The sequence below is a fragment of the Chiloscyllium plagiosum genome, chromosome 9 (genome assembly GCF_004010195.1).
Source record: "Chiloscyllium plagiosum isolate BGI_BamShark_2017 chromosome 9, ASM401019v2, whole genome shotgun sequence".
In the NCBI taxonomy this organism is placed as follows: Eukaryota; Metazoa; Chordata; class Chondrichthyes; order Orectolobiformes; family Hemiscylliidae; genus Chiloscyllium; species Chiloscyllium plagiosum.
This window is the reverse complement of record NC_057718.1, coordinates 104,511,308-104,523,229: the sequence shown is the minus strand read 5'-3', so window position 1 is coordinate 104,523,229 and position 11,922 is coordinate 104,511,308. Positions and strand designations below refer to the sequence as shown.

The following is an 11,922-nucleotide window of genomic DNA, read 5'->3' as shown; positions in this document are numbered from 1 at the left end:
CTGTCTCCCCTCTCCCCTCTCCCCTCTGTCTCCCCTCTCCCCTCTCCCCTCTGTCTCCCCTCTCCTGTGTGCAAATTGGTTGCTGAAGTATCTGCAATGCATTGATTACCCTTCAAAAGTACTCATTAGCTTTATAGTGAGGCAATGCTCTGTGGGAATGAATTGTTAGGATTGAGTAGTTTTCTATCAACATATCCTTCTTGGACTTTTTCTGTTATGAGACTCTTTAACTTCCCTTTAAGGGGATCTGAGTTGCAAGCCTCAAACACTCCCTATGCAGGTAAGTTCCATTCACCATTCTGGTGAAACCATTTCAATTGGGTTCTGTCTGGATTTATTTGTGATATCTTTATGGCTGCCGGTTCTTGTCCTCCCCACAAGTAGAAGCAAGTTTTCTTGTATCTGCCAGTCATATCGTAATTTTAAAGATTGCTATCTGATTATTCCTTTAGACTTGTGGAGAAACGTGTCTTAAGCTGTTCATGTTTCCCTGACAGTTACAACTGGCTGGTTTTGGCCTGGTTCCCACTTGTGGTACCTCTATGTTCCTACTCTAATTGAGTTTGCAGCCATGGTTTGTCCCCTAATCATTAGTGATGCAACTTCAGGTACATCACCAGACTGCCCTTTGGTCAAAAAGTACTGCTGGTCATGAGAGGTGACATTGACCATATCGCAGATCACCTGTCCCAAACTGGCCAGTTTTAATCTGGGATAAATTAAGAGGCTGCAAAGGATTGGTAGGCTATTTCCTAGCATCTGCAGCTTGGAGAAGAGCTCGCTTTGAAAATTAAAGCCAGAGCTGAGCAAGAGGACAGAGTTGGTGATGTACTGAAAGGTTGTCTGGTTGGACAATTTGCAGGGCTGGAGCAGACAATGCTGTCATGCTCGAGCTGTCTGTCTCGAGTCAGCAATGCTGGGAGTGGTTTGAGCCACTTCTCATTATAGTCTGTTTACTGAACTAGCTGAGGATCTGGAAGGGTGGTGGAATTGGATTGAGTTGCAATTTTCAAGAGTGACTGAGTTAAATACTTAAATGTGAAAAGAAGTGTGATGGAGAAGGAGCAGGGAAGCAGCACAGGCTTATTGAGCTCAAAGATCGCCTTTGCTTTAAGAATCTATGACTCGAGCAAAAAAGGAACAGGCTCAGATCAGACATTCACTCACTTCCCTTTTGTGAAACAACCCAAAGATGGTGACCTTCCCTTAACGGCTTTGACTTTTGATTACTAACCTTTGTTTCTTTTGCTACACTCTTATTAGTTTGCAATCTGTCCCTGGACGTTTTGGAAATTCTTTAGATTTTAGTGTGTGCTGTGCAGGTTTTACAGTGTGTGTGCCTTGAGAAGGCTTGTGGCTGTTTGAACAAATATTTATGAATAAACTTGAAAATGTATTCACTTCTCAACATGAGTTATTCTGGACAATGTGTGGAACTTGGCACTTTTGCTCTGCTTGCTTTTGTGAATGGTTTGTGTTCTGACAAATGGGTTAGGTCCTTAAGAGTAAAAATGATCTTCCAATTCAGAAAACTACTTCAGTTCACTAGAATTTGACTGTTTTAATTGATTCATGTTAGCAATGAAATGATTACACAGTAACTAGTCATGTTTTCTTAGAATAATAGCAATGAATTAATGAAAACGATGACCTCTGGATTAATGAAGTAGACAGGGTTGAATAGCTCCTTCCTGTGCTAAAGTCTCTCTGCGTAAACACCCTTGGAGAGAATACTGTGCAAGCACAAACTGACAGGAAGAGCATTCATTGGCCTCGAGCCACATTCTTCATGTGGTTGAGCTGATGCTGCAGTCTGTACATGCTATGAGGTGTGTATCTCAGTAGGGTGGAGGCGATCTGTTTGCAAGTTTATAGTGCTCATTGATTAGTGCTTCTGAAGGAAGAAAACTCTGTGAATGTCTTACCTGGAATGAGGCAACTGTATAGGCTTTCTTTGACCCATTGTCTGGGTTCAGGTTATTGACTTCAGTAAAGCAGGAGTTGAAGAATTACTTTTGACCTTGATCTACTAAATTAGACTGGAAAATGAAAGATTTCCCCTCAGTTGCCTGACCACAGTTGGAGGAGAGAGTGTGCATCTTGGCATGAGAAGGAAACAGTAACAGGGCTGGAATTAATTGCAATGTCCCACTGAAGTGACCAGGCACGTACTCAATCTATACTCGCTCAAGGTGAGAGAATTCTCTGTACTTGTGTAGTTTCCCTCAAAATTCAGTGAATTCATTGCCTGTTCGTTACATCAAAGTTAAAATAATCAAATAAATATTCATGTCCCTTAACAGTCATCAACAATGTGCATTTATGTAGTATCTCAAACCTAGCGTAACAGGAATGATTGTCAAATACAAGATTGGGTAACCTCCAGTTCGCTAGATTGAAGAGGTTGGTTTGGAGGAGCACTTTAAAGATGTGGCGGTTTAGAAAGGAAATCCCAGCACTTATGGGGCATGGGCTGTGCAAAGTAAGACAGCTAATGATGGAAAGATGTAAAATTGACAAAAATTTAAAAATCCAGACTTTGACCTTAACTGGTTCCCCGTTAAACAATGAGTACAGTCATTATTTTACTCATTGTAGTCTTTCATTTTGAAGCTTGTTACTAGCACATGGGAAGGCTTCAGTTTGTTTACATTCAGTTGTTAGCTAAGGTTCCATAAATGTCATAGACATTTGCTAAATCCAGTTGAAGCTGTTCAAACAGAAGCATTAATTGGTGAATTGAACTTTGAGTAGTTTGCATTGTTTTGAATGCAATGTTTTAGTTGTGCACGGTGTAATAACGAAAGATGATAACTGCATGTCCCAGACGTTCATGGCTAAAGTACAGCAAACAGCTTATAGTTTGACAGGTTGTGCTGTGATTTGCAATAAAGATTTACTCAGACTGGTGTACCTGGCTTTACAAGAATGACTTTGAAAATATCAGAATGAAGTCTCCATTGGCGGTCAACATAACTTCGAAATCTGAATCAAGGTGGATACTTGATTTGTAACTAATCTTAGCTTGAGTACTATGACTGTATTGTAGTGTATCCGGCTATAAATAATAAACTTTAGTTTTCACAGTTTCACTGATTTATGAATTAGTGAACCACCATTGAGGAATAGATTGATTGTCAGTTGTCCATCATTGAGGATGATATGTCCTTGGGATCCTAATTTTCTGCTATGGGTGTTCGCGTGACTGATTGTCAACCTGCACTTTGGGGGAGTGACCAGAGTACCTGTGAGCATTACCAACTGACCTGTGCAAAGGGGATACTTTCTCTTTGTTTGGGGCCTTTGTTTGATTCGACTTCACACACCTGAAAAGAGGATCAAAGGGGGGGTCACCGAGGTTGTACAGGCTTTAATAAACTTTTAACTGTTTGCAGTAGTTGGTGTGCGCGAATTGCATCTCGTGTGTGTAACCTCAGGAAAAGAACCTAAAGCAAGCAGTGGGCAGTGAAGAGGGTTATAACTGTTGACTGTCTGCCCCTCACCTGTGGCTCAATGCCCAGGTGCTGTTGGAGTGGCAGCACACAGTGTCTAATAATCTGCATATCTTTGAAGAGAGGGTTATGCACTGTCATGGGTAGAGTGCACTAGTGCCCCTCCAACTCCCTTTTGATTTATTCCCCCTCCCCATCCCTTTTTAGATACCCTTCATCTTCCCAGGAGTCACATGAGCTACATCCCTTGCACTGTAACTTTAGAAATACTTTGTATTAGTGTGCCAAGAAATACCAGAACACATGTAATATTATGTGAATGTCCAGAGAGATATTCCAATTTAATCTTTTTAATGTTGCACTTGGATCAGCTAAGAGCCTGTGCCCGAAACGTTGAATCTCCTGTTCCCTGGATGCTGCCTGACCTGCTGTGCTGTTCCAGCAATAAAGTTTCAACTTTGATCTCCAGCATCTGCAGACCTCACTTTCTCCTCAGCTAAGAGCCAACATTGCATGATCCAGGAGCTGACCCAAGGTAGCACTCTGACTTGCCCAAACACCCCTCCGCACCAGATGTCCAACGATCAGGCTTGTGGGGCTGAAGTGCGACCAAAAGCACAGTTAAAGATTGTTCAAATCACTGAAAATGAGGTGCAATCACCCAAAATTGATATGACTCGAGGACCCCACAGCATGGCAAAGCAAACAGTTGGGCTGGGAGTCCAACAACCAATAGCATGTGCTTTTTCATGGGATTGCTGTGTGCAACACCTTGCACCCCAGCTCCTCAGTGGAAAGAGTCTTGCAGAGAACCTTTCACTGGGGGCCCACTGCCTGATGATAAAAAGCACGCCGAGGCATGTTCAGGTGGTTGATTGAGTCAGTGAGTGCTGTGCAGCAGCTGTTTAAGAAGTACTTCTGCACCAGTCCAATCAAAGGAACAGGTTGGAGGAATGAGTTGATGGGTTTTTTTTGGTGTAGCTCAGTGACAAGTAAAAATATGCCAGAGAGAGAAATCATTCAAGTACACATACAGGGTTTCCATCTTGGGAGAACTGCAGATGGACAATGTCTTAACCACTGCAATGAGCAATAATTGTTGCTTTCATCGTGTAACACACTGCCAATATAGCACCTTGACTTCACAGGAAGATTACCACATGAGATGCTGAGTCCCAGGAGGAGATATGAGGGACAGTGGCCCAAACATTTGATGCAACTGGTCTACAGTCAGCCTTAAAGCAGGAAAGAGAAATGGAAAAATATAGAGAGCGCACCAGAGTTTGGCATCATTAACCACTGGCACAGCTGCCAATGGACTGATAAAATCAGGGATGCAGAGAAGGTCAAAATTGAAAAAAGTGAATTTAAAGTTTGGGAAGGGTATAGAAAACAAGAATGACTATTCTCAAATTCAAGCTAGCAAAGAATGCTATATAAAAAAATTTGAAAGTGTTAAGGGAAGTTGCCCTTAAGTTGTGCTGTGTTCTGCCACATAACAGCACTGTTGAGTTCACTTCTAGTCGCAGATGTTCTGAAACTTATGGAATTGGAAGAGCTATGAAGTTAGTTCCCATATGATGGTTTGTAGTTTTGGTGACAGTTGGAGCGATTGGAAATTAGAGGTGTTGGGCATCCTGAAGATAGATGGGTAGTAAGAAAATAATTGAGCATACAACTAAAAACAGCTATAGGGAAGTAAGGGAGGGTAGGTTCAAACAAGTGAAAGACAAATTTATACCGATAACGGGAAGTCCTTCACTGAGTAATATACGAAACTGACTTCTGCATTGAATGGTGAAAGGGCAAACGCTGGAGTAATTTGACAATTGCTTCTATCAATTTGGAGTTTTTTTGGCTGGGAATGAGTTTTGTAAAATGGCCATGAGTTTTATATTTGGGGAACTGAGTGCAAAAGGAAGAGGGTGATTAGGAATTGGTGGGAGACATTTTTGTGTCATTCTCTGCTTCTGTGCAATGGAATCTCTACTGTTTCAACATTTTTGGATTTGGTCACTTCTTAAACATAAACATGAGCCTGTAAACTACCTTAGTGGGGTTAACATCAGCTGAGATGTGAACTTTTTAAGCCATATTATAAACCTAATGAATCCTCTGTATGCTCTCCCCAAGTTTGGTAAATCCTTCCAAAGCTTAACGCAGTGTTAAAATATTGGGAGAAGGCCTGTAGGGTCACCTTTTTAAATGTGAGTCCACTTGGGTTAAAGGTCAGGCATATGTTGTGAGATTGTGTATAGCTTGGTTCTGGACAGCTACAAATGTCACCTTTCCAAAAAAAATCGTTCTGATTAGTCTGTCTTTGAGCTCTGATTTTCCATACTTCACTCTGTTTGTCAAATGTTTGCCTTCAGTTATTCCATGTCCCCTCTTCACAACTTCCTAATTTTGTCAATCGCAACTTGTTCTGACAACTTTATTGCTTGATCCATGTTGATGTATGATGCAAAGCAGAGGCTGCTGTTCATGTTTGTGCCACATTTCTAATTCCGTGAAATAGAATGGGATCTTTTTCCCCAACTCTACCTCAGCCCATGTCATGAGGTTGCCTTCTGTTCCCACGAACTTGGATCTTTGAGCATTTGCTGGTGCAGAGCTTTATCAAATGTTTCCTGGAAGTCAACCCCTGACAGCATGTGTGGATGCAATTCTCTATCTGCCAACATAGTGACCTCCAAATAAATAGCTTAAACAAGAAACATGACTGTCTTTTATCTGTGATCAGCTAATAGTTGCTGGATCTCTAGACCTAGTAATCTCTCCTTTTATTGAAGTGACATCATCAGATTTCAAATCTAAATGCTCAAATCTTGAAACTAGAATGCTTTTGGAAAGTAGACTTGGTTAGAGGCTAAACCTGCAGATTCTGGAAGCCAATGTAGCCAGGCAGGAGGCTGGAAGAACACAGCAGGCCAGGCAGGATCAGGAGATGCAAAAGTCGACGTTTTGAGGTATAACCCTTCAGGACGGGGGGTGCGTGTGGGGGGAGCTGCAGATAAAGGGGAGGCTCCCTCTGTCTACAACTCTTCTTCCCCCAGCCCTGAAGAAGTGTTTACACCTAAAATGTCGACCTTTGGAAAGTAGACTGTCACCTTTGGAATCCACTTTCCTTTGTTTCAGTGGCCTGGATCGGAAATCAGAGCAGAGGATCTGGCTCTTAACTTGAACACTTTTTTTATATTATTGTACCTGTTTAAAATCTACTAAGATTGTCTTGTCTTTCTACTCTTTGTGCTGCTTTTAACTGTTTCGAAGAAATTTCTGTTTCCTAATGAAAAGGTAGAAAATAAGAACAACAGATGCTGCCTATCCTGCCTGCTGTATTGTTCACTATGATCATGATTGATTCTCCGTCTCAGTGCCATGCTCCTGCTGTCTTCTGTACTCCTGCATACTATGAACTGTTTCTGAAATATATTCAGGGACTTAGCCTCCACAGTCTTCTGTTGCAGAGAATCTTTCAGGTGAAAGGTTAGTAATGAATGGAATGCAGTACAACTGAGGGTAGTTGAAACTCAATCATCAGTAAATTGATCACATTTACTCTCTTTTGTCTCTTTAAAAAGGTGCTTCTGTATTTGTTGGCTTTCTGGCTTTTCACACAGCTCCAATTTTCATAGCTTTCAGCTGTACAGGTTGACAATCCCAAGAATTCCCTTTCTGCCTATTTTCTCCATTCAGACACACTTTAAAACGTAATGTTTAGAAGGTTTTGGTCACCACTCCCTCACATTGCCTTCTGTAGCTCTGTTTCATAATTGCTTTTGTGGAGTGTTTCACTGCATGGTGCGTATCGTTGAATATGCTTGTTTTTAGTAGTAAGGTCAATGTGGTAGATTTATAGTTCATGGAATAATATGGCATGGTAAGTAAGAACTGAGTTTTCACCAGTATGTATGAGTTTTGTTTCTTCATTCAGTAATCATGTAGTTTGCATGATTTAAGACTATAATTGCTTTTTCCTCCTTGCAAGTTTCACAGAATAAAGGAGAGGAAAGGGTATGTCTTCTATTAAAATCAACATAATTATCAGTGATCTCAGTTTCATTAAAACCAGTTTATGATGAAACAAAAACAAATTTGACATCTGAGAGATTCTTGGCTGCATCTGAAATGGGTTTTGAAGCCATTCAGTCCAAGTCAGAGGTATCACCATCTCTTCAATGACAGTCAAAGGCTAATCCAGGCTTTTACATCAATGTCCCATAAATGAATGAAAAACATTGGTTTATGCTGCTTGACAGTCTTTCCCTTGGTGATATTATTTACCAAAATTTTCAGAATACGACTTGGAGTGAGTTTTTTCTCCAGGTAAAGATTTAATACGTACTTGATGCTTGCTATGTGTAGCTTTGTCGGTTCTAAACAAATATTGTGTATATTCTTAACATGAAAAGTAAGTGATTAATTTCTACATGTTTAAATTGCTATATTAAAACAGCTGAGCAGAGCTATCTGCTTTCAGTGCAAGATGTATTTTTATCCATCTGTAGCAACTCATTTTCTCCCCCTGTTTGGTTAATGACTTGCAAAATGCCTTCTTTAAGAAATGACATGATTTTTCCTTTTTCTGTTGTGTTTTGTATAGTTTGTGAAGTGCGGCTATGCTGGCTCCAATTTTCCAGAGCACATTTTTCCAGCGTTGGTGGGCCGTCCCATTATCCGATCCACTGCCAAAGTTGGGAATATTGAGATCAAGGTAAGATTATGGAGAGTTTTGCTGTTACTAACTGAATGTGGCTGAATTTTCTCTTGCCCATCCAGTTGCTGTGTGGTGATGTATTTGTTGGATCTGCTATGTTTTCATTACTCCTTTTTGTAAAACAAAATACAGCAAAAAACACATTTCAGTATTAATAGTAAACCAGGCAGCACATTTAGAAATGCTTGCAAAAGCTGTAGATAATCTTTTACATAACACATTATTAAAGCTTGTGTGATTGTTCTGGACAGATATGCAAACTTTCTAAGTATGTAAGTTTATAGAGTCAAATTAAGGTGATATGCCCTTTTGCTCTTCCCTATTAAGCCATTACAAAAATGTATGGTGGAAATTAATATTTAAATAATACTTCAAATTCATATATTTGCCTAGTGAGTGCAGTGTAATTTTCACTTGTGTTGCTGTTTGGATGGAGTGAACAGGTTTCTTTTACATTGCTCCTTCCCTTCTCCTCTTCAGAAAGATTTCCTCAGTTTAATCAAACAACTGCTTAACTCAGGAAGGATTTGAAATCTGCCTGCAGCTGTAACATACCTGCATGATGGATATGTTTGCAAGCAAGAAATGTTGTAAGCTCCACTTGGAGTCAAAAAGTTGATAAGCTAAGCTTGTTCATAAGGTGCATACAATGTGAGAAATATGCTTGCTTTCCTCTGGTAGAAAATGTCATAATAAATGTCTGAGACAGTAATTCACATATTGCTTTTGCCCTAGAATGCCAACAAGGTCATTAACACCTCCTGTGGGGAACACAGACACAATATAATTAATTCCACATCACTTTACAGTATATTGTATGTGAATTCAGAGAATTGGAAACAACGTATTTTGTGTTGATCCTACAACTTTGATAAGCAAATTTTCTGTATTATTGCAGCAATAATGTTTTTGAAATACATTTGCAGAACTCTAAATATATTTTGAGAAAATGATAAAATTATGATGCTGACCAGACCTATATATTTGAGCTGAACACTGGACTCCACACTTGATGGGGAGGTTTCTCAAAGTTCTGTCATTTTCTTCTTTTAATTTTGGAAAGCACTTGGATCTTTTAAGTTCCTGGAGTGATGTTTTCACTCGGACCTTTTCTGACCTTTGTTTTTACCTTCTCTCTCTCTCTTTCTCTTCTTTCTTCACCTGTTGAAGTAGAATAACAAAAAGATGGTAAGTAAGTTGTTGGAGTGTGGTGTGTTCCATCTTTTCATTTCATTTTATTTTGGTATTGCAATCCAAACATCCAACCTCTGCGTTAAAATTTCTTTTTGTTAACATTTTGCAATTTTTTTTTCCTTAAACCAGCTGCTCTCTGTTATGCTGAAAAGTCTGTTCAATTCAAACTTAAAGCACGGATGAGATGGGTTTTGCATTGCGGCATGTTGGGGGGTGGCTGGTGTATTGCACCTGACTAAGGCCACAGGGCGATGCAGCATATTTCTCACCTTTCCCAGGCCATTTGGGGATAGCAGTTGGATAGAGCTGATAAAATTGGTTGGAAACATCAAAGATAGGTCATGCACTGCAATTGTATTCCTGCCACCCCTGTTTGCTGAAGGCTTGGGGAAGTGTTTGGAATTCAGCTGTTTGAATTGTCACTGAACCATGGAATGTTGCAGTGAGAGTTCAGTGGTGTAGTTGGAGCTTTGAGAGTGAAAAGTTTGAGTGTTGAACAATCTTAATCACCTGTCTAACTGCATTCAAAGGTCTTGAGCATTTGTACAAGTCACTTGAATTGCATTTGCAGCTAAGCTTTATCAAGAGTAGGTAATCATTGCAAGGTCAGTGGGTGCTGGTATCATGTCGGTACATTGATGTAATAACATTCTCAAAATGGGAGATTTATCTTGGTGCCTCCAAACCTATCATAGTTCCATGACATTTATCTGATGGAGATTAAGGACCTTATCCAAACAATTTTGAAGAACAGGACGACTCGTTCAATTGAGTTATGGTTGTGTACTTCTGCCAATGGCCAGAATGAAACCCAAGAAAAGCATTAGCTTATGGAACATGTTGATTCTATGATGAAAATGGTGGGTGATTGATAAACATCTGCAGAACAAATCTTTGTCTTGTGACAAGAATGCTTAAACCCACCACAATTTCATGCTGATTGTAAAAACATTAAATTTGATCAGGCTTCTGAACAACTTTATAAAATCTGTGTTTAAACTTTCCAAGAAACCTATTGGGGTTTTCAGTGTTTCACCTTGCAGCATGATTTTGCCACGATTCCTTTATTTTGCTTTGAAGCATGTATTTGGACTATACTTATCCATATTTTTCTGTGCATAGGTACTAGCGTTTGTTTGGTTGGGGCTTAAAATTAACATTATCCTGCTAGATACAAGTACTTTTTCCATTCCTTCAGTGACAATGGAATGTTGATTGCTCGAGTGAAGCAGTTGATGCATTCCTGTGTAAATGCAGATTGTGGACTGGCAAGCAGGTGTGTGTCTTATTTTGTCCAAAGTCTCTGAAACATGTGAACGATTTAAGTCTTGCACTAGGGAGGTGTCTAATGCTATTGCTTATTGGACAGCTCCTCATATCAATTTCCAAAACTGAATGTATGTCTGCCTAACACTGACTGCATGTACTGAATGGATTGCTTCAAAATTTGATGAATGCTTTAGTTCATCAATTTTATCAGGATCCAGGTTGAAATCTGACTAGGTTTGTGTGCTTGTTCTGTGGCGATTGAAGTGATTTCTACTTGGAACTAGTCAGTATTTGGGCATTTAACATCATCCAGTGAACTATCCAAACATGAGTAGTTAGTAATTTATGCTGCTTGTACTGTGCTTAAACACAGATCTTGGTATACAGGCATTCTCAAACTGCCTTGAGTAAGTATTCAGGCAGACAGTGCAATAAGTCTGCTGTGTAGATTGTCAAATATATTTGTCTGACCTGAATGTAAGTGCCAGAAATGATTGATTCTTTGAAAAGAAGGAAAATTGCTTAAAATCTTGTTTTGGTCTGACATCATCTGTTGTGGGATAGCTCTGCTGAACAATAGGCTTGCATGTAATCAGTCTTTTGTTTTCTTAATATCCATGCAGCCCCTGACCCCATACCATTCACCCAGACCTGAAGGATCTTGATTGTTTAGAATGTAATACTTTGAATGCAAAATATACCCCATAATGTGCGTGCACGTGCGCAAATACACACACCAACCCATTGCCATCTGCCTGCATTCTTTTTCTTACGCAAAGGTACTTGATACCAGAATTACTTGTCCTAACTTGCAGAAACCTCTAAACTAGATGTTCCACGACAGTATTGTGCAAGTCATCCCAAGCCAGTGAAGTTGTGTATAGACGTGTCATTTTAATCAGTGGGGCACTGGGATGATTGGCCTGATTCTCACATTTCTCAGCCTTACTTGGGGGTATGAAGTGACAATTCTCCTATTTGTTACAGTCATACAATTTCTGGATAGTTATGATCAGAATATCAACTTGGCTTTGGCTATTAGTCTGCTTGCATAGGCATTTTTTCCTCTTCAATGAAAATGTCTCCCCTATCTCTCTCTTTCTATTGCTTTTCAGTTTGAAGATAAACATAAATGGATATAACTCAGAATATAAGCTGTTTGTTAAAATAAAATTTTTAATTTAAAAGGGCTTCATAACTCTTAACTTGGTATGAACAGAACTCTGGTATCCCACAAGAACATTTTGACCCAGTGTGCCTTTTGATCAATACTTTTGGAGATATTTT

The 11,922-nt window shown here is 39.7% G+C and overlaps 1 protein-coding gene across 2 annotated transcripts in view; it reads left to right on the top strand.

Annotated features, from left to right (window-relative positions):
- Positions 1-11,922, top strand: part of LOC122553124 (actin-related protein 2) — a 42,556-nt gene that overhangs the window by 1,275 nt on the left and 29,359 nt on the right. The window contains exons 2-3 of one of the 2 annotated variants that reach the window (XM_043696678.1): positions 8,059-8,169; positions 9,346-9,360. In XM_043696678.1, the coding sequence (XP_043552613.1) occupies positions 8,059-8,169; positions 9,346-9,360 (126 nt within the window). The remainder of the gene's footprint in view (positions 1-8,058; positions 8,170-9,345; positions 9,361-11,922) is intronic. The other variant, XM_043696679.1, reaches the window with a different exon arrangement.